The sequence below is a fragment of the Panthera onca genome, chromosome A1 (genome assembly GCF_046562875.1).
Source record: "Panthera onca isolate mPanOnc1 chromosome A1, mPanOnc1 haplotype 2, whole genome shotgun sequence".
Taxonomy (NCBI): domain Eukaryota; kingdom Metazoa; phylum Chordata; class Mammalia; order Carnivora; family Felidae; genus Panthera; species Panthera onca.
This window is the reverse complement of record NC_138339.1, coordinates 233,722,281-233,741,367: the sequence shown is the minus strand read 5'-3', so window position 1 is coordinate 233,741,367 and position 19,087 is coordinate 233,722,281. Positions and strand designations below refer to the sequence as shown.

Sequence of the window (19,087 nt, the reverse complement as noted above, 5' to 3'; positions counted from 1 at the left end):
TGGCTTTCGGCTGGCGTTTCTTTCAGGCAGTGCCGCGGGCAGCCCGTAGGCCCTTGTAAGGCGCGCGCTGCAGCCCCGCCTCCTTCCTTTCGGCCGGAACCGCCATCTTCCAGGTAAGGCCTGCGCGTGGCTCCCGGTGCCGCTTACCCCCCAGACCTGAGTCCTGACCCTGTGACCGCTCCGCCCGTGCATTGAGGCCTTAAAGGGACTGGTTAGACTGTTCGGGGCCCACCGGCCTGGGCGGTGGAGCCATGTCCAATCAGACCGGGAGCGGCGTGCGCCGGGTCTGGGCCGGGGGGCTGAGGACCGGACCGCGAGGCCGGGGCCCTGCGGGGGGAGAGGCTCCAGAGAAGCGAAGTCGAGATACAGGGGGGAGGCGACTCGGGTCAGTTTAGGGAATCGTTGGTTTTTCTTGGGTCCCCGCGGCTTTAGACTCCGTACTCTGGGCCTTCGGACAGGCTTTGTGGGGCCGCGTGGCCCAGGCAGGCCTTTGGAACCCAGTGTGGAGTTTTGGCCCCTAATGTGCAACCTAAACTTGAAATGAGTTGGGCGGGGACTTACGGTCGTTTGGGACGGGTTTAAAACGGGCTTAAAGTCAGGAGCTTTAACCTCCAAGGAGGCCCCGGGGTGTGTGTGAAAGCCCGGGCCCGTGGTCCGAGAAGAGTGGATGCCCGCTTAGTCGCCTCGCAGGATGTGAACCCCAGATCCCTCGGCGTTAGTGCTTGTGAAATTATCCCGGCTGTTACAGATTTTAGGCCCAAATCGCATTTGGACAAACGGAAAGTGCGTTCAGGTTGCCGCAGGTATTTTGTTAAGGCCGGGGCAGCCGGTGAAAGGATTCCCGAATAGTTGTGTGTCTCATGTAGACTCGGGGGGGGGGGGGGGTGGAGTTAGTGAATTACCACTTAATCTTAGGTTTTTTGGGGAGGGGGGTTCTAGTTTGTAAATTTTAGCTACCAGAGCTGAGCAAACCGCAGGTGGCGCGCAGGTTGGTGCTTTTGGAGACTCTAAAGAAAGCATCACTCTTCCCTACATCAAGTATCATTTTCAAAAGCGTGTGTTGGGTGATTTCTTACTGGGGAAAATGGATCTGGTGAAAGAATGGTTTCTGGAGTCCGAAATTACTTCCATTATCGAGTCTGCCACTTTGTGACCGGGGGAAGTGATTTGGACCTGCAGAGCGTCCCTTGTATATATGATGAACTTCACGCTTTTGTATGCGCTGGGTACAAATGTAGAAAATTTGAGGATTCACGCAGGGTAGCTGGCACTTCATAGATGCTTAGTTATGTTTTTAACCCCGCTTTGGCGGGTCGGGTGAAACATTGTGTCCCTTTGCGTCTCAAGTTACACGAAGAAGGTGCTTTGGAGTCACTTTTCTTTTAAGGAGTGTTCATAAGTTAAGGGATTTATGTTAGGGTCTCATCAAGTTAAGCCTGACTTCCATATATTTTGCCTTGTGGTTGGAGTAGTTCCCAGCGATGGGAGTTCTGCTCTCCAGCGACCTGAAGCATAAAAGCCATTGTTTCAACCTTTTGGGGAACAGTGAAAGATGCAATTTGAAATGCCTATTTGTGAATTCTTAGATAGCGATAAATTAACTACCACTTAATATTAAACACATACACTAGAAGTTGCTCGGTGGGGCCGCCTGGGTGGCTCAGCTGGTTGGGCGTCCAACTTCGACTCAGGTCATGATCTCAGGGTTCGGATTCGGACCCCACGTCAGGCTCTGTGCTGACAGCTCGGAGCCTGCAGCCTGCTCCAGATTCTGCCCCTCCCCCATTCGCACCTGCAAGCTCCCTCTCTCTCAAAATGTTAAAAAAAAGTTGCTGAGTGCTTTGTAGACATGACCCTGTGTAAGAGATACGGGGTCACAAAAAATTATCTCAAGAGAAGGGGTTTAATCCACTTAAAAATGTAGGGTTGAGTTGTTTTGCTCTCCAACGGTAAATTACTGTCCAGTTAGTAATTCCAGTGCCTTTGGCATTCTCAGATGGGTTCTACAGAAGCGGGGTAGAAGTTTTGTTTTATGTTCTAACAGGGAAAGTACTGGTGTGGGTTCCAAAATTCAGGTCTTCGTAGCTTTAGTGTTAATAGCACTTAGGCAGTTTGCGTGAAGATCCTACATGCCAAAATGATGGGGTTTTATCCTTTATGGGAAATAATTGGTGATTCAACTTAGAATTTTTTGTTGTAAAGCAAGCATTTGAAATTTACGGGGTTTGATTGGGGTTTTTTTTGTTTAAAAAGACAATTACCAATTTTGCGGTTTTGTTTGATGTTTTATACTTACTGTTTTCAGTAATTCGCCAAAATGACCAACACAAAGGGAAAGAGGAGAGGTACTCGCTATATGTTCTCTAGGCCTTTTAGAAAACATGGTAAGTAGATACTTCCTTCTTGAGAGCAAACATAGTATATATTCATATAATGTGTTTTTAATAAATGGTGTTAATTAACCAGCATCTACCTAACTTGTTCTTTGTAGTAAATAAAAAGCATAAATTTCATATAGTTGTTTTTTGTCAACAAGATTTTAAAAATACAACTGTCAAAGATAAGAGTATGTTGAAAGCTAGTAAGCTTACATGTATTTTTTAGTCTGGACTTTTTAATCTTGATACTAACTACTGATTTTTTGGGGGACAGGAGTTGTTCCTTTGGCAACATACATGCGAATCTACAAGAAAGGTGATATTGTGGACATCAAGGTAAATTCTAAAATTGGGTAAATAACCTACAGAACAACATTAGAAGCTAGAAAAGTGTGATACTGAAATTCAGATGCTAGTGTATATTGTATTTTACCTGTTGACTTTTTATTCTCCTAAATGGGAAATTTTTGGCCTAAATAAGAGCTCATAAGTGTGGAATGGCTAATTTAACTTCCAGAAACCAGAGTTTTTAAAGTGCTATTCTTGAATCTGAAAACTTTCTTACTACTTGTTTGTTAACAGGTAGTGGAAAAATCCGGTTTTTTAAGGTGGAAAGGAATAATACGTTAGTACAGAATTTAATTGTTGATGAAGATGGAGATTGCTATTTTTTAAAAAATGGTGAAAGTTAACGTTCTTTTGTAATGGGTATTTAAATGAATCCTGGTACTCTAGAGCTTAATGATGATTGTCTTTTTGATTGCTTAAAGCAATGTGAAAAACCCATTTCACCGGCTCTGAAAGCTCTTGAGTTGCCATTTAAAAGAAAAATTCTAAGAGTGTCTTAGTTACTTTAATAAGAGTCAGGATGTAAAAAGAAGGGAAAATTGCTGGCATAACTTTGATCTCCTTTTAACAGGGAATGGGCACTGTTCAAAAAGGAATGCCCCACAAATGTTACCACGGCAAAACTGGAAGAGTCTACAATGTTACCCAGCATGCTGTTGGCATTGTTGTCAACAAACAAGTTAAGTAAGTAATGTCTGGTTTCTTTCTAGCTGATTAGTATTCCCTCTTACCCCCGTTTCACTTTGCCAATTGGACTTGTGTCTTTATTGGTCATTCAAGTGGGGCAAAGGAAATATCCTTTCAAAACTCAAGCAAACTGGGTGTTTGTCTTGTATCCTGTCAGAGGAAACAAATTGAACTAGACCTAATGAAAAATGTTCATTAGAACTCGGTGTTAAGCAACTCTGGTGTTCAGAGTGTAGAAGGATGTGTAACACGATGTAAATCTAGTTAGCGATTTGGTTTTGCTTATTTAGTATTGGAAGGTCTGTCACCTCATTAAAAGAAAGCTTACAAATGGGGGGTGTTTGCCTCAGCGCCTCTTCCAGTACGATCAATAAATGATTGTAAGTTAGCTGTACCTTGCTGTTTAATCCTATTTGTTGGTAAAAGGTTCGTGGTTGATTTATTTTAAATGGATTGTGGTTTTTTTGTTTATTTTGGGGAGAGAGCACATGACAACAGGGGAGGGACTGAGAGAGAGGGAATCCCAGGCTCCACGCTGTCAGCACAGAGCCCAGTGTGGGCCTTGATCTCCCAAATCAGGATATCGTGGCAAGAGTGGGACACTTAACTGACTGAGCCACCCAGGTGCCCTTAATGTTTGTTTTTTCGTTTTTTTTAATAAATGAAATTGGCAGAAGTGCTTTTGGACTTTCTTACATTTTTGCTGGAGCATTTATAGGAATTTCTGTTCTCCAGGGGCAAGATTCTTGCTAAGAGAATTAATGTACGTATCGAGCACATTAAGCACTCAAAGAGCCGAGACAGCTTCCTGAAGCGCGTGAAGGAAAATGATCAGAAAAAGAAGGAAGCCAAGGAGAAAGGCACTTGGGTTCAACTGAAGCGCCAGGTGAGTGCTTGGTAGGTGGCTTCTTGCTATTGATCTTGGGAATTTTAAAACTTGCTCAGTGGTCATTTTCTTTTATATGAAAGTTAATGAATTGACTATGTTACTTTTTTTTGGTTCTAGAGTACTTTGAAATTGATGATTGTAGTTTACATGATTGTTCCCTTGCCTTTTTTTTTTAATAGCCTGCCCCACCCAGAGAAGCACACTTTGTGAGAACCAATGGAAAGGAGCCTGAGCTGTTGGAACCCATTCCCTATGAATTCATGGCGTGAGAAATGTAAAAAAAATAAAAGACATCAAGACTGTACAAATGTTTCTTTTAATTGAGTAGCAGCGTGGTATTGTCTTCCCCAAAGAAGTATTTAAAGCAAACTTTATATCCGAATTCACTGGGGGATGGCTTTATTCAAATTTTGTGGGTTTTGAGGCACCTGGATGACTCAGTTAAGCATCCTACTTTGGGTCAGGTCATGATCTTGCAGTCCATGAGTTTGAGCCCCTTGTCAGGCTCTGTGCTGACAGCTCAGAGCCTGGATCCTGCTTTGGATTCTGTGTCTCCCTCTCTCTCTGCCCTCCCCTGCTGGTGCTCTCTCTAGAGTCTCAAAAACAAATGTTAAAATATGATGGGGTTTTTGTTTTTGCTGAAAGATGTGGTTTATTGTACAATATACTCAATTGATTAGGAACTGCCAGATAGTACCTATAACATATTTTATAGTAGTTTGAAAATAGTTCCTCTAAATTACTAAGAAAAAAGATTTTTTTAAAAACAAATGAAAGGTTATCTGTTGAGATTGCATTTAAGCACGGAAAGTTGAGTACTTGTAATTGTATTAAGTCATAAGTAGCTATGTTTTAAGGATAAAGAACTTGCATTTGAAGCCCATTACTTAAAAAGATTGTTTAAAGCATTCTGGTTCCCACTAAATTGTTTTCCCTGTCATTTCCTGTTAAGTGTTTTTCTGTATGGTGTTAGGAAAAATTTGTTTATTGGAAACGCTCTTTGTTGCCCCAGGTCCTTTGCACTTGCCTTTGCCCAAGACTGCCTGTGCTTTCTAAAGTTGGTGAATTCCTGATTGTCCTTTGTTCACCTTGCATGTCATAAGTGAACCTTCCCTAATGTATTTTAAGGAGAAAGGAGAGGAATGAAACTGGAATCAAAGGGGAAAATCTGCTTTGGGATGATAGAATTAAATCCCTTATATCTATTACCACAACAGATGTGTTTGCTTTTTTTTACAGTGTTTATAATTTTTAAAAACTTGTCTTCCCCATCACACCTGAGGTTAGCGATTGTCTTCGTAACTTTGCACTCCTAAGGCCTGGCACATAATAAGCATTTAATGAATGCTCTTGGGATTAATGAGGAAAGCACTGTCCTTTTTTTTTTTTTTTTTTTTTTGATGTGCATTTTCTCATTCGTTTGATCTTGTTTTCCGGGATTATTTAAATCTCCCACATGCTGTGGAAACCTCAAGAAACCTCAACAGTTCTTGGTTTGTCTTCCAGCAGCTCGTGTTAACCTCACTTTCTGTTGTCCCCTGTGAAATAAGGGTGTTCCCCACAGGAGTATAGGGATCGGACCACACGGTTCCCGGAGGTCCTTTGTGCACTCGGGGCCTGTGATTTCCTGTTAAACCATGACCCCCATGACACGCTTGTGAGAAGAGGCCTGGCGGAGGACAAGATGCGCTCGGTGCGGGAGGGCTGGCGAGGCTGAATGTTGAGGGGAGGAAGGGCCGCAAGGAGAGCTGGCTTAGGGCAGTTCATCAGGACCCAGGAGCTCTCCCATCTGGGGTGCAGTGCAGTCCGTGGCAGCGGTGGTCCTGCGAATGTACGTAAGGCATTTGGGGCTTTTCGGACGACGCTTTAAAGATCGTTCTTCGCACACAGCGTGGAGTCTAAAATGTGTTTTCCAAATTCCCAATTCATTGAGAATAAATTGTTTTCCCAAAGGATTATACTAGTGTGCCCTCCCGTGAATGAAAATGCCGGTGTCCGCACCCTTCTAATTCAGCCTTTGCTAACTTGGTGGGAGGATACTGCATTCGCTATGGAGCTGGCTTCACCTCCTGCAGCACTTGCCTGGTTCCCCTTTGCCTCTTAATGCAGTCTTGGCTGTGTCTTGACCGTCTTTCCGACCTCCAGATTCTCAAGGGCCTTGTAAAAACCCACGTCGTCTGGTCAGTGCCTGCCTTTCTGACCTCCTACTCCTTGAGCCCAAGGTCCAATTCAATTACGCTACCTTTACGGTGCCTCAGATAAGCCAAGTTACACGCTTGCTTTTGTACTTGGTACATTTTGTTGGGGTGGTTATCAACTTAACGTTCTCAGGGTAGGGAATACTTGTTACCTACTCTACCAGAGAAGTGGGGACAAACTGCAAAGATGACAATCCAGGAGGAGCAGTTAAGACTTCAAGCTGTGTCAAACAAGGTAAGCTAGGACGGCACGGTGTGTAAAGGGACAGCAGAGGGGAGAGCGTTGGTGCTGACATGCGTCTGCTCTCGTTTCGCTGATTATTCCTGGATCTTGTACCCTTGACCCTTTCCGCTTGCTTTTCCTGGACTTCAGCCGGCAGATTAAATGAAGCGGCTTCTCTTGTGCATGCCTTGTCCCGTTTGTAACTTAATTTCCTAGCGCCCCAGTGCAAATCTGGCTTCTGCCCCCACCGTTCCTATGAACCTCCTCTCAAGGGTCACCAAACACGCCAATTTTGATTTGACCTCCTTGATGTTTGACGTGCCAACGACTAACTTGCTGTTCCAGAGGCTTCTGCCATCCTACTTCACCCAGGTTTTTCTGCCTGTCTGACTCTGCACCCTGTTTTTCTGCCTTTGTGATGCTCCGCATCTGTCTCTATTCTCTGTATTTTCTGCATGACCCGCCAGTGGTTCTCAAGTATGGTTCCCCACATGGCATCTACGTTTTTTGGAAATTCGTTAAAAACGTGGGCCTACTGAATCAAATTCCGGGGCTGGGCCCAGCACTCTTCACAGCCTCTCTGGGTGGTTGAGGTGCTTGCTCAAGTTTGAGTCCTGTCTAATACACTTGAGACTCACGTTTCAGAGCTCACCTTCTCTGCAGCTCCGACTGTATTTCCGGCTTCCTCTTGGGCAGCTCCATCTTGATATCCTGCATAGACACAGATTCATCTGGAGGGGTTTTATCACTGGTGAAATAAATTGCATCCAGTTCCCTGAGCTTTGAGTAATGTGTGTGTGCACTGGTCGATTACGTACCCGCCTTGAAACGCAGGTCCTTTTAAAAACGAGTAATTGTTACAGGTTGTGAGATTGTAAGTGAATCTCTTACCATGCAATTCCCTTTTCGTACACTTGACGAGAATGAAGGAAGATGTTCTAACTATAAAACTTTTCACCCTGTTTTTCAGTTAGAGCCATGACCATAAGTGAAGGTGCCTGGCTCCTTGAACTTTTAATTCTTTTCTCATCTAGCTAGGTGTCTTTTAAGGCCTCTGTTTTTGTTCAGTTGAGCCCAATCCCGAGGGTTGAATAAAATTTGTCACGCTCTGCGGTAGTGGGGAAAAAAAGCCCCACGGTTTGATATCTCTTTGATGTTCTCACTGGTGTCTATACGATCTCTGTACTCTGGTGGGAAAAGAAATAGGAAAAATATAAACAATGTTGCTAAAATATAAACAAAACAGGTTTATTTTTTGAGCGCAAGAGAAATAATTTTAAACAATTGGCTTTGGAAGACCAGTATTTGTCCCATCCCCACTGAAAAGGAAAACAGTTGGTATTGTTCATACGAAAACCTTCACGGAATGTGCTCGACAGGTTATTTGGTTATGAGTAACAGTGAGGCAGCATCTGCTTGCTGTTCTTGCTGAGGTGGGAAGTGTGTGCAGAGGAGGGAGTAAGCAGCCCGGGGTTTCTGTGTTGTGATTCTTTTCAAACTGCCAGAGTGTGTGGTGAGGAGTAACCGACAGGCTAGCTCATGAAGCCCCAAACGGGAAAAGCACAGAGAAAATGCTCTCATACGTACTTGGCTAGCAAGACTGGAATGTATGGAAATCATTTGGCTTGGAAAAGAAATGCAGTGAGGTACTCTGTTGTCTCTGAGATGGGGTGATGATGATGGCTCAGCTCAAGTGAAGATGTGATTGAACTTTTTGCTCCTGAGCCAGAAGGAGATGCAGAAGAATTGCTTCTGGGAGATGAGTAAGTAAATAGTTTGAAGATCCTTGGGAGCAGAGATGATACTCTGTTTTTCACATGCTCCTAGCACTGATAGTTACATATTGTTCCCTCCTCGAGAACAGTTCAGTGGTTTTCCATGGGCCCCAGATACATTCCCGAGCGAGCGTAGCATTCATTGCCGTCCGTGGCGGGGTCGCCAACTTCTTGGATCACGCTACATCCTAATATTGGAGTCTGCCAGCTCCCTGAACTTGAATTATACTTTCTACCTCCATGATTTTGCTCATGCTCTTCCTTCAGCTTGACATGCTCTCTCCTGCTCTCTGTGCTTCCACCTATCAAATATCATTGAAGCTCAGAGACCAGGCCATTTCTCCCCGTAGCTTTCCCTGATGACCACCACCACCCCCGCCCCCTTCAGATTTAATTCTTCCCGTTGTAGCTGTACTGGGAGTTGGCACCCTGACCTGCTTTATCACTCCTTGTCCACGACTGGTGCGTTTTCCATCCTGCTCTCTACCTTGATGGGAAGTGCCAAGACTGGACATCAGAGGGGCTGGGGCGTCTACTGCTGAATGGCTCTGTGACTTTGGGTAAGGTACCGAACTTGTCTGAATCTCAATTTAGGAGATAATTTAACCCGTTTTACAGGCTTAATCTAAGATTAAGGAAGAAATGGGGCGCCTGGGTGGCTCAGTCAGTTAAGCGCCCAACTTTGGCTCAGGTCATGATCTTGTAGTTCGTGAGTTCAAGCCCCATGTCAGGCTCTGTGCTGACAGCTTGGATCCTGGAGCCTGCTTCAGAGTCTGTGTCTCCCTCTCTTGCTAACACTCCCCCGCTCACACTCTGTCCAAAAAAAAAAAAAAAAAGATTAAAGAAAAAATATGAGAATTTTTTTTGTAAATTAAGCAATTTTATAAAAGGGAATTAATTTCACTGTTTCACTAGGGATGTCTGTGATGGCAGGCGGGAATGTCTTACACTTTGTCTCCTCAGTAAATGGTAACAAAGCTGTTCTCTGTGTTTTGTACCAGCACTTAATAGAGCTTTGCAATGACTAGATTTTCAATAATTTTGAAGATTGAAATAAAGTAGGGAGCTGGTACAGAAGCACAATTTTTATTCTGGGAATACTACCAAAAGGTAGTCTGTGAGTCCCCAGTAAGCTCAGTGTTCAAGGATTTAGGATACGCAGGAAAGATAGTTGATATTAGGAGATGATGGGCGGTGGGGGGAGAGATGTTCTTGAACTAGACAAGTACCCTCAGCAAAGTTTTGCCTGAGGGCTAGAAATCAAGCTTACTTGGCTGGTAAAGGGTTAATAACTTCCTGAGGCTGATATTTGCAAATTCCCAAATTCTGCCCCTCACACGTATTCTAAACACCCACAGGATTTGTGTGTCTACATCTGTGCGTATTCTAAACACCCACAGGATTTGTGTGTCTACATCTGTGCCTCCGCATCTCCATTATGTTAAAACCACTTCAGTATGCCTGTGAATTATTGGTTGCAGTGCAATTTTACAGCACTCTGGACACAAATCCAAAATGAAAGAGAACACAAGCTGCAACCATTTAAGGAAGGCTATTTATAATGTTCAGTAACAGTTCGGTAACATATTGTCTGTATTAACAGGTCATGGATTATCTATCTGCAAATGCAAAGAATAACATTTTGAGCTCTCTGAGCAAAGGTGCGACATGAATGCAAAATGGAACATAATCATCAGTGGACAGAGGAACAGTCTTAGGAATCTTACTTATTGGGTGACCTTAAGTCAAAACGATCTTATTTCTGACGGAATGTGAGCTGGGGAATGTGAGGTGAAGAGATAAGCCCAAGATTCAGCCAGGAAAGTGCTCTCCTTTCCCTTGAGAGTTCTGCATTTTAATGGGAAAGTGAGGGGTGTTTGTGGCAGGTCCCATGGACTCCTGCTCCACAGCGATCCCCCTCTTCTATTTCTTGATTTTTAATGGGGAAGCAGTGTGCCTGCTAGCTCCTGGGAAGGGACGACGATTGTCCTAAGGGAGTGGCAGTCCCAGTCTTTGCGAGATACTTGGATAAACTCTCAACTTCTCAGCTCTGGAGATTCAGAGATAAGAGAAAGTCTGCGGGTTCTGAGAATTATTTTGTCATAATAAAAAAGAGACCAAAGAATAGAGTCCCACCCTCCCTGCTTTGCTGAGGACTTGGTGTTTGGCGAAGCAGGGGCCCTTTTGTGTCCAAGGAGAGCCAAGAGAATCTGGGAGACAACAACTTGGACCCCTATTACTGAGCAGCTGAAGGACCCTTGGAACCGGATAGTTTCAAGGTTTTGTAAATAGTAGCTGTCTTTATGGTACCTTCTCCCCGTCGAGGAAGGAGGCGCCCTGCTTCAAATCTTTCCAGTTAAACCGAGGTTTAAAAGACTGCCTTGTGAGCCGGCGAAGGTCCGCGCAACTGAGATACGGCAGTTCATCTCAGGACACTTCCTGGAACGCTTTCTCTTGAGAGCATTTTGCTTTCAAAACCGAGGTATTTGGATGATGGTTATACATACGATTTCTGCCCTTTCCAGTTCACACAGGGAAGACATCATTTACTCACTTACTCATTCGGAAAGTCGGTCCGTGAACAAAGGACCTTGTAAGTCCCAGCTACCACTATGTGCTGATGCTGAAGGCACAGACGAGAGTCTCTGCCCTCCTGGAGACAGGCAGGAAACCAGTTGAACAGAAAGCGACAGTTGAGACCCGTGCTGCCAAGGGCCTCCCAAGAGAGAGGAACTGGGAGACAGGGGTGGGGGTGGCAGCAATGATCAAAGAAATCTGAGAGAGGAGAGATTCCTAGTCTACTGCAGGAGCCCTGAAGAAGTCAACTGAGAAGCGAGGACAGCAGTGGGACGGAGAGGGGAGACACCAAGGTGTGCAGGCCGTAGAAATGGTGGAACTCAGAAGTGAGAGTGGTTGGAATCAAGGATGGCTCACAGGTTGCCGGTCTGGACACGTGGGGAGCCGGAAGGAACATGCATTAGTGTGGTTGGTTGCAAACATGGATCCCACTCTCTACCCCTCTCTGCATACACTCAGCCCTTTCGAATGTGGCTTCAGCTGCCTCCACTAAGGAGTGGGGTGTATCTTCCCCTCTTGAATTTGGGCCGGCATTGTGTCTCGCTTTGGCCCACAATGCAGCAGGGGTGATGGGTTCCACCACGGAGCCTGGGGTTCAAGAGGCCTTTTCTGCTTCTTCCACTCGCTGCCCAGCCGCCACAGGAGCAAACTCGGGCCAGCGTGCGGGGTGGGGAGAGACCTGTGACTCCGTCACTGCTCGTCCCCCATCACAGCTGACTGCCTGCCCGCCACCGCCCACCCCCTGCCAGCTCTCCACAGATACGTGAAAGGACCCAGCCTAGGTCAGCTGATTCTGGCCTAGATTAGGATAACCCCTCCACTGACCTACAGACTTGTGAGCAACTGTGGGGGATTGTCGTTTTAAACCATTAAGTTTCATGCAGTTTGTCATGCAGCCAAAGCCAACTGACTCAGCCAAGAGAAAGGGGCGTAAGGGTGAGGCCGCCCAACAGGCAACTGGACATTTGAGGTGGGTACACAGGAGGCCAGAAGCATGAAGTTCTGAACCTACAAGGATAAAATCCCAAGGCTTCTGCCTTCCGACGGTGGGCTCCCCAAACCCGAGAGCAGGCCACTTTTCCCTTTTGTGTCCTCTTCTTCCACTCCCCATCCTCACCAACCTTCATTTTAGTACTTGAGTAATAAAGCAAATGCCTGACTCAAGTGCAGAGAGCAATGGAGAATCAGTCCAAAGCCAAAGCTCCCAGGGGACGGAATGTGCATTGAGGGTTCCCTAATGAGTGGATTCAGCCAAGGCCAGCGGCGAGGGGCGAGGGTCGGGCGGGGAGGCCGAGTGGTTCCCTAATGAGTGGATTCAGCCAAGGCCAGCAGCGAGGGGCGAGGGGCGAGGGGCGAGGGGCGAGGGTCGGGCGGGGAGGCCGAGTTGCAAACAATTACTGCCCGGAAGGGGCCTTCACATATCCGGAGCCAGATCACCGTGACCGAGTTCCCTTATGCTGACACGAATTCGGGACTCCACCCCCCTCTTTCTTCCCTATTAATGTCATCCCTTAGCACCTTTTGGAAATAAACAGGGCCACTGCACTCAACAGGAATGTATCCCTCCCGTTGTTGCGGAGACACCCGACCGAGTGCACCGTTTCCTCTTTCGTTCCTCCTCCAGCTCACGGGGATCTCAGCTTCACCCACCGGCCCAGTGACCCGGGTTCGTCTCTGCGGGAAGGAGGGGCCTCCAGGGCTACGCACGCACAGCCTGACGCGGGGCCTCCCACGCACTCGCGGGACGGCGGCGGTCCTTGCAGGGGCCGCAGGCGGGAGCCGCGCACAGCGCGTCAAGCGGCTAGGCGGCGCGCACGCCCGCGGCCACCGGCCCCTCGCCTCTCCCAGCGCGTCCCCTCCCGGCCGCCGCGGGAAGGGGCGGGAGGAGGAGGAGCCGGAGGCGGCCGCCGCGCCCCCACCGCGCGCGCCGAGCCCTTTAAAACGCGCGGGGCCCCGCGCGCTGCGCCGGCCGCCGCGGTGCCCGCGCTCCAGCGTCCCCGCGCGCTCTGCTGGCCGCCGCGGCGCTGCGGCCGGGCTCGGCAGGTTTGCGCTCTCGGCGGCGGGTCCCGCTCGGCCGGCGCGCCCTCCATGCGGCCGCCCAGCATGTCCGGGCACTGTCTGCTCGCGCCCATCCCCGAGTCCTCCTCCGATTGCCTCCCGCCCAAGGACATCAAGCTGGCCGTGCTGGGCGCCGGCCGCGTGGGCAAGAGCGGTGAGTGCCCGGGGGGCCGCGCCGGGGAGGGGGTGGGGGGGGGGCGGGGAACCGGGCTTCGGGGAAGAGCCGGAGCTCTGGAGCGGAGGGAGGCGGGGTGGAGCGCGGGGAGGAACCTGGAAGTTTCGGCGCGGGCCCCGGCTCTCCCCCGCCAGCCCGCTTTTCCCGCTGCTTCCCCGGGGTTGTCTACTCCAGGGCTCCCTCCCGCCCGGGTTGGCACCTGCTGGAGAATGGCGGGGGGCTGGTGCGGCAGGCCGGGCACCTGCAGTCACACCCCGACGCGCGGGAGACCGCGACGGCCGCACCCTGGGTGTTGCAGAGCCGTAGGACTGGGGCAGTACCCGCTGTCCTGCGGCCCATCGCCCCCTCCTTTTCCTCGAGAGCGTCCGGGGTGACTGTTTGGTTCCAGTCGTTTAGCGGACTTCCCCATGGTTCCCTTTCAGCAATGATCGTGCGCTTCCTCACCAAGAGATTCATCGGCGATTATGAACCGAATACAGGTTAGAATAATTTCGTGCTCTCTGCTTCCGTGGCTGCATGCCCCGAGCTCCGGCTTTCTCTCTCCTGATAGGAGGCTAGGAATTTAAAAGCAAACTCTCCTTCACTCTCCAGGCAAGTTGTATTCACGGCTCGTCTATGTAGAGGGGGACCAGCTATCCTTGCAGATTCAGGACACCCCCGGGGGCATCCAGGTAAGGACTGCCAGAAGCAAACAGCTCACCACTTGGCATACCCCGGGGGCGGGGGGGGGGGGGGGGGGGGGAGGGCTCCCAGGCTTGAGCAAGATGTCTAAACACACCCGTTTTGCCTTTAGATATAGAAGTGGGCTGTCCCCAGGTGGGGGCTTAGAAACCCTCCTGGGGGCTTGGGCAGGGTGGGTGGATGGTTAGGGAGGCAGCATCCTGGTGTCTGTCACCTCCAAAGGAGAGAGATACTTGACCTTTCTTTACAACCCTAGTGGGGCATCACGGCTTGTAGGGATGGGTCCTCCCCAGCTTCCAGCACTGGGCCAGGAAACCGTTAACAAAATTATTGGGGTGGGATTCTGGGGAGGGGCTCCTCCCCTAGCAGGGACTGCTGACGTGCTTCTAACTGTTCCCTCAAGTTAGTAATTGCAACCAGATAAGCCCTTGGCAAGCAGTCAGGAACTTAACTTGATTAACAAGTTATTAATTGCACTCCCTTCTAGGGAGGCAAGGTCTAGTGGAAGAACAGAAAGAAGGAATTTGTTTCTGTAACATTCTCAAAAAGGGCATGCTAAAAATATTTTTATGGGCTTGGGAAAAGATATTTATCTTGGCTTGTTTTCAAAGTTTTGTTTATTCCCAGTTCCCTAAAGATTGCGCCATTCTCATTTGATAAGTTCTCGTTGAAGTCATCCTTCAGTCAGCCAGGGCTCACCACAGAATACCTGCCAAGCAGGGGGCCGAAGGATCGAGCATTAGTGGCAGCCAATAAAATAACCCAGGCAGGGACCTGGCCGGAGAATCTGTTCTCCCCGCAGCCAGAGCCGCCTTCCGCAGAAGCTAGGTCGAGTCTGAAAACTGTACTTACGATTTCTTTTTCGAACTTGTTTTCCCGAGGGTCCCTTTGATCTTATTTTGAGTCCGCTCCCACTGCGGGCTTCCTTGATCCAGACTCGTGTTGATCTTTCTCAGGTCCAAGACAACCTCCTCCAGGTAGCTGATCCGCTGTCCAGGTGCATGCAGTGGGCAGACGGCTTTCTGCTGGTCTACTCCATCACTGACTACGACAGCTACCAGTCCATCCGCCCCCTCCACCAGCACATCCGGAAGGTCCACCCTGACGCCAGGGTCCCCGTCGTCATCGTGGGCAACAAGGGGGACCTTCTGCATGCCCGGCAGGTGCAAACGCATGATGGCGTTCAACTAGCCAACGAGCTGGGCAGCCTGTTCCTTGAAATTTCCACCAGTGAAAACTACGAGGACGTCTGCGATGTGTTTCAGCACCTCTGCAAAGAGGTGAGCAAGTCGCACGGCGTCAGCGGGGAGAGGAGGCGAGCCTCCATCATTCCCCGGCCGCGCTCTCCCAACATGCAAGACCTCAAGAGGCGCTTCAAGCAGGCTCTGTCTTCCAAAGTCAAAGCCCCCTCTGCGCTGGGGTGAACCCGGCTCACCCAGACTCGCCTCCTTTTTACTGCCCGTTTGTGCAGCCGAAAAGACTGGGGATCTCCCTTTTTAGCCGCACATTCAAAGTTTATTTTTATACAGACCGTTGGTTTTCGAGTGTATGTGTGTTTCTGAAAATTCAGTGATTGCCTAGAAGTTGGATAGTTTGTTTGTTTTTTTTATTAAACTAAATTTTTTTTTTTTTTTTTACTGTAACTGCTAGCCACTTTTCCATTAAAGGCAAAATGGCAACATGGCTCCTTGTTTTCTAAATGTCTTTTTATAGATCATACTTGCACCAGAGCCCAGAACGGCTCCACACTTGCCCTCAGTCTGAACTCCTGTTGGTGTCTTGCGTTAAGGGGGTTGATGTAGGGGGATCTGTTGTGGGAGACAGGAAAGAATGTGCAGGAGGAAAGACTTGAGCAACTGTAGGATGTCTTTAATTAGGGCGCTTTGCCACAGGCATGAAATTGACACCATGTGATTTTCAAGGAAAGGGGTTCATTATCTGCTGGTGCTACAAAATTACGAACAGGAGTAACAGTTTTATTTGTTGGTGCAAATGCCGGTTTATCCTCTCCACCCTGTTCTAAAAACTAAACATGCCTTAGGTCAGTAACCGCACCCTACCCAGAGTGGTGAAAAATTCTTCCTGCTCTGCCTCCCGGACCCTCACATCTGACAGGGCATCTGAAGGGTCCATTCCCCTCTTTTTCTCTAAAGCGTCACTCTGCCACAATCTAGGCCTGTACGGGTGTCGCCCAGACTGGCAGGGAAGGTGAGACTGGTTTCTTGGTTTCTGGAATGACACCCTTCGCATGCTTTCTTCACATCAGGACAACCTGGCTAAAACCAACCCTAATCTCTTTATTTTCATGGCTAAAGAAACTCAGCTGTTTTCCCCTTATCTACTGGGTAAAATATAAATGAGGCATGAGATCATTTACCACCTCTCCAGCCTTATCATCTCCTCCAAGCACGCGCCCCCCCCCCCCCCCCCACACACACACAGACACACACAGACACACACACACACGATGGACTGAAAGCCCATTCAACAGAACGGTCTGCCGTTCTCAATACATACAAGGCTCTGTCATGCTTCCTGCCTTAGCACGAACCAGTCCCTGTGCCTTGAATACATTTTCCTCTTCTCCCCCGAAAAGATCACAAACTCATTTTTCAAGCCCCAAGTCCTGTGCTGGGCTCAGCTCCCGGGGTGCCGTCTCTGAGTCTCCCTGTAGCATTTGTGTGAAACCCAGCCACACCATGTAGCTATTTGTCACCTCCGTTGCAACTGCATTTTATGACTTTGTATCCCAAGCTTCTGGCCTCCGGCTTGCACAGAGTGGTAAGTTTTCAGTAAATATTTGATGAATAGTACGAGCTGCATGCGTTGATTTTGATGCCAAGGGACAGTGATGGGAGATTACGATCAATGTCACTTCCGCAGAATAAGGAAAGGAGGTGTTCCGAGTAGTTAGAGGTACTTGATTGGCAGCGACAGAGAGGAAGTGACACATATGTAGCTTCTGGTCATTTCAGACAATTACCCTGCCTTCCAGGGACCCCTGTGTCCACATCTGTGCTGTTACCACCATTCTTCCCTGCACTTGAGGGGTGTCTACCTGGCGTGACTACCTGTGCTAAATGGCATGAAGGATTACAAAAATCAGATAGTTCAAGGGGCGCCTGGGTGGCTCAGTCGACTGAGCCTCCGACTTCCACTCAGGTCATGATCTCGTGGTTTGTGGGTTCGAGCCCTGAGTCGGGCTCTGCGCTGACAGCTCGGAGCCTGGAGCCCGCTTCAGATTCTGTGTCTCCCTCTCTCTCTGCCCCTCCCCCACTCGCGTTCTGTCTCTCTCAAAATAATAAACATTAAAAGACACTTTTTTAAAATAAATTAAAAACCCCCAAATTAGTTCATGCCTAAAGCAGCATCGAAATAATCAAGGGAAAATAATATAGTTTTGGATTCTATTATGTTTGAGAACGTGCCTACTTCTTGCTGATTCGCAAGCACAGAACTAAAGCAGTTCTTTCTATCATCGGCCATTCCTGCTTCTTTTTTTTTTCAACGTTTTTTTTTTTTTTTTTTTTTATTTATTTATTTATTTTTGGGACAGAGAGAGACAGAGCATGAACGGGGGAGGGGCAGAGAGAGGGAGACACAGAATCGGAAACAGGCTCCAGGCTCCGAGCCATCAGCCCAGAGCCTGACGCGGGGCTCGAACTCACGGACCGCGAGATCGTGACCTGGCTGAAGTCGGACGCTTAACCTACTGCGCCACCCAGGCGCCCCCGGCCATTCCTGCTTCTAACCATACATCTTCCCTTCGGAGGTTAGGACACGAAAAGCACAGTTGTACCAGTTACTGCTATGCCCACAGCCTGCCGAGATCCCCACTGCGCAGGGAGGGGGCTCCTTTGCCTCTAAGGAGCTGAGCCCAAATCCCATGGGAATAAGGCATCCCACATCCCAAGGGGAAAGCCCTACTGTAGAAGCGAAAGAACAACCCAAGAGATGTCCCAAGGCTGCCTATGAAGAAGTTCCAAGTGAGGGAATGTTGAGGACAGGAAGTACCCTTGAGCTCTCCAGGGGAGAGCACAGTGTGGACCAGAGGGGTCAAAAGTCATGGGGCAGTTCCAAAGGGAGGAGCAGAGCCTCTAGGGACCCGGGGCCAAGCAGAAAGCACCCCACATGGTATTTTTCCCGGCCTCGGCATCACAAATAACTGACCTGGGCCTCAAAGCTTCCCTTCTTTCTGGTTGCCAGAACAGACCCAGGGGACGACCCGGCTCCCTGGTCTCACAGGGACCTCCATGCCTGTTCCCCAGACCTCCTGCTGAGGGGGCGAGGTGCACAGGGCAACATCCAGAAGGCCCCCCCCCGGTAGCAACCGTGCAGATGTGAGAGGGGAGCATGGAGTTCATGGGTGGGGCGGGGGGGGGGGGCACTTAGGGTGGGACGTTGTTGGATTTGTGTTCAGGAAAGAGGATGTGAGGATTTGGCCTTGACTGGGTGCCGAGGAGGCCCTTAGAGTGGAAGCTGAGCTCCCAGCTAGCGTCCGTCTGCCTCAGGAGTGGGGGAGGCAGAGCCCTGGGTGTCGCTCCGCCCCTGGTGGGGACACACCTCCTGGAGCTTTGGGGAGAATATCGGGGAGGTGGGGAGGTGGGGAGGAGACTGTCTACATCTCCATCATAGGTTTGACGTCCCTCCGGGCTGTCATCCTCACTGTCACCTCTGTCCTCACGCCCCGCCCCCGCCCCCCCCCTCACCCCCCAACCCCCCCCCCCCCCCACGTCTGTTTTTGAGATTCCCCAGTCTCCACTGACACCACTCATCCCCCTTCCGGTCAAGGCTCCGTGCTCATGCTGCTCTGAAGCTGCAGAATGATTTAATTAATGAGCCTATTTAATTAATGGTCCTGGAGATAATGGAGAAGGTCCAAATGACTACATCCGGGAAGCGTTCTGTACGCCATGTGCCACTCGTGGAGAGCAAACTCGAATAATGGAAAACGAGACCCATTATAGCCTCAGAAGATAAATCTGCTTTGCCTGGGTTGAGGTGAAGGGCACAGCGGAAGTCCCGAAGTTTATTCATATCTCCTTGGAGGAACGGATGAAAATAAGTCGCCGTGGAAGGCAATGGAGCAGATGGGAGA

At 49.0% G+C, this 19,087-nt stretch overlaps 2 protein-coding genes and 2 non-coding genes across 5 annotated transcripts; all 4 read left to right on the top strand.

The window, feature by feature from the left end:
- The first annotated feature begins 173 nt into the window (after positions 1 to 173).
- Positions 174 to 5,516, top strand: RPL21 (ribosomal protein L21). Its single transcript, XM_060637478.3, has 6 exons — positions 174 to 385; positions 2,306 to 2,384; positions 2,653 to 2,714; positions 3,298 to 3,410; positions 4,149 to 4,299; positions 4,482 to 5,516. The coding sequence occupies exons 2-6, from the start codon at positions 2,318 to 2,320 to the stop codon at positions 4,569 to 4,571; spliced, it is 483 nt and encodes a 160-aa protein (XP_060493461.1). The 5' UTR covers positions 174 to 385; positions 2,306 to 2,317; the 3' UTR covers positions 4,572 to 5,516.
- LOC132682601 (small nucleolar RNA SNORD102) lies at positions 3,114 to 3,184 on the top strand. The gene has a single exon (XR_009611773.1). It is a non-coding gene; the product is annotated as a small nucleolar RNA SNORD102 (small nucleolar RNA).
- Positions 3,455 to 3,581, top strand: LOC132682618 (small nucleolar RNA SNORA27). Its single transcript, XR_009611789.1, has one exon. It is a non-coding gene; the product is annotated as a small nucleolar RNA SNORA27 (small nucleolar RNA).
- A 7,446-nt stretch (positions 5,517 to 12,962) lies between the features above and the next one.
- RASL11A (RAS like family 11 member A) lies at positions 12,963 to 15,584 on the top strand. Of its 2 annotated transcripts, XM_078444687.2 has the most exons (4): positions 12,973 to 13,287; positions 13,731 to 13,787; positions 13,900 to 13,979; positions 14,946 to 15,584. In XM_078444687.2, exons 1-4 carry the CDS (start codon positions 13,164 to 13,166, stop codon positions 15,411 to 15,413), a joined length of 729 nt encoding a protein of 242 aa, XP_078300813.1. In that variant the 5' UTR covers positions 12,973 to 13,163; the 3' UTR covers positions 15,414 to 15,584. The 2 variants fall into 2 exon arrangements, with proteins under 2 accessions (XP_078300830.1, XP_078300813.1); XM_078444704.2 differs by lacking the exon at positions 13,731 to 13,787 and having other exon boundaries at positions 12,963 to 13,287.
- The last annotated feature ends 3,503 nt before the right edge of the window (positions 15,585 to 19,087 follow it).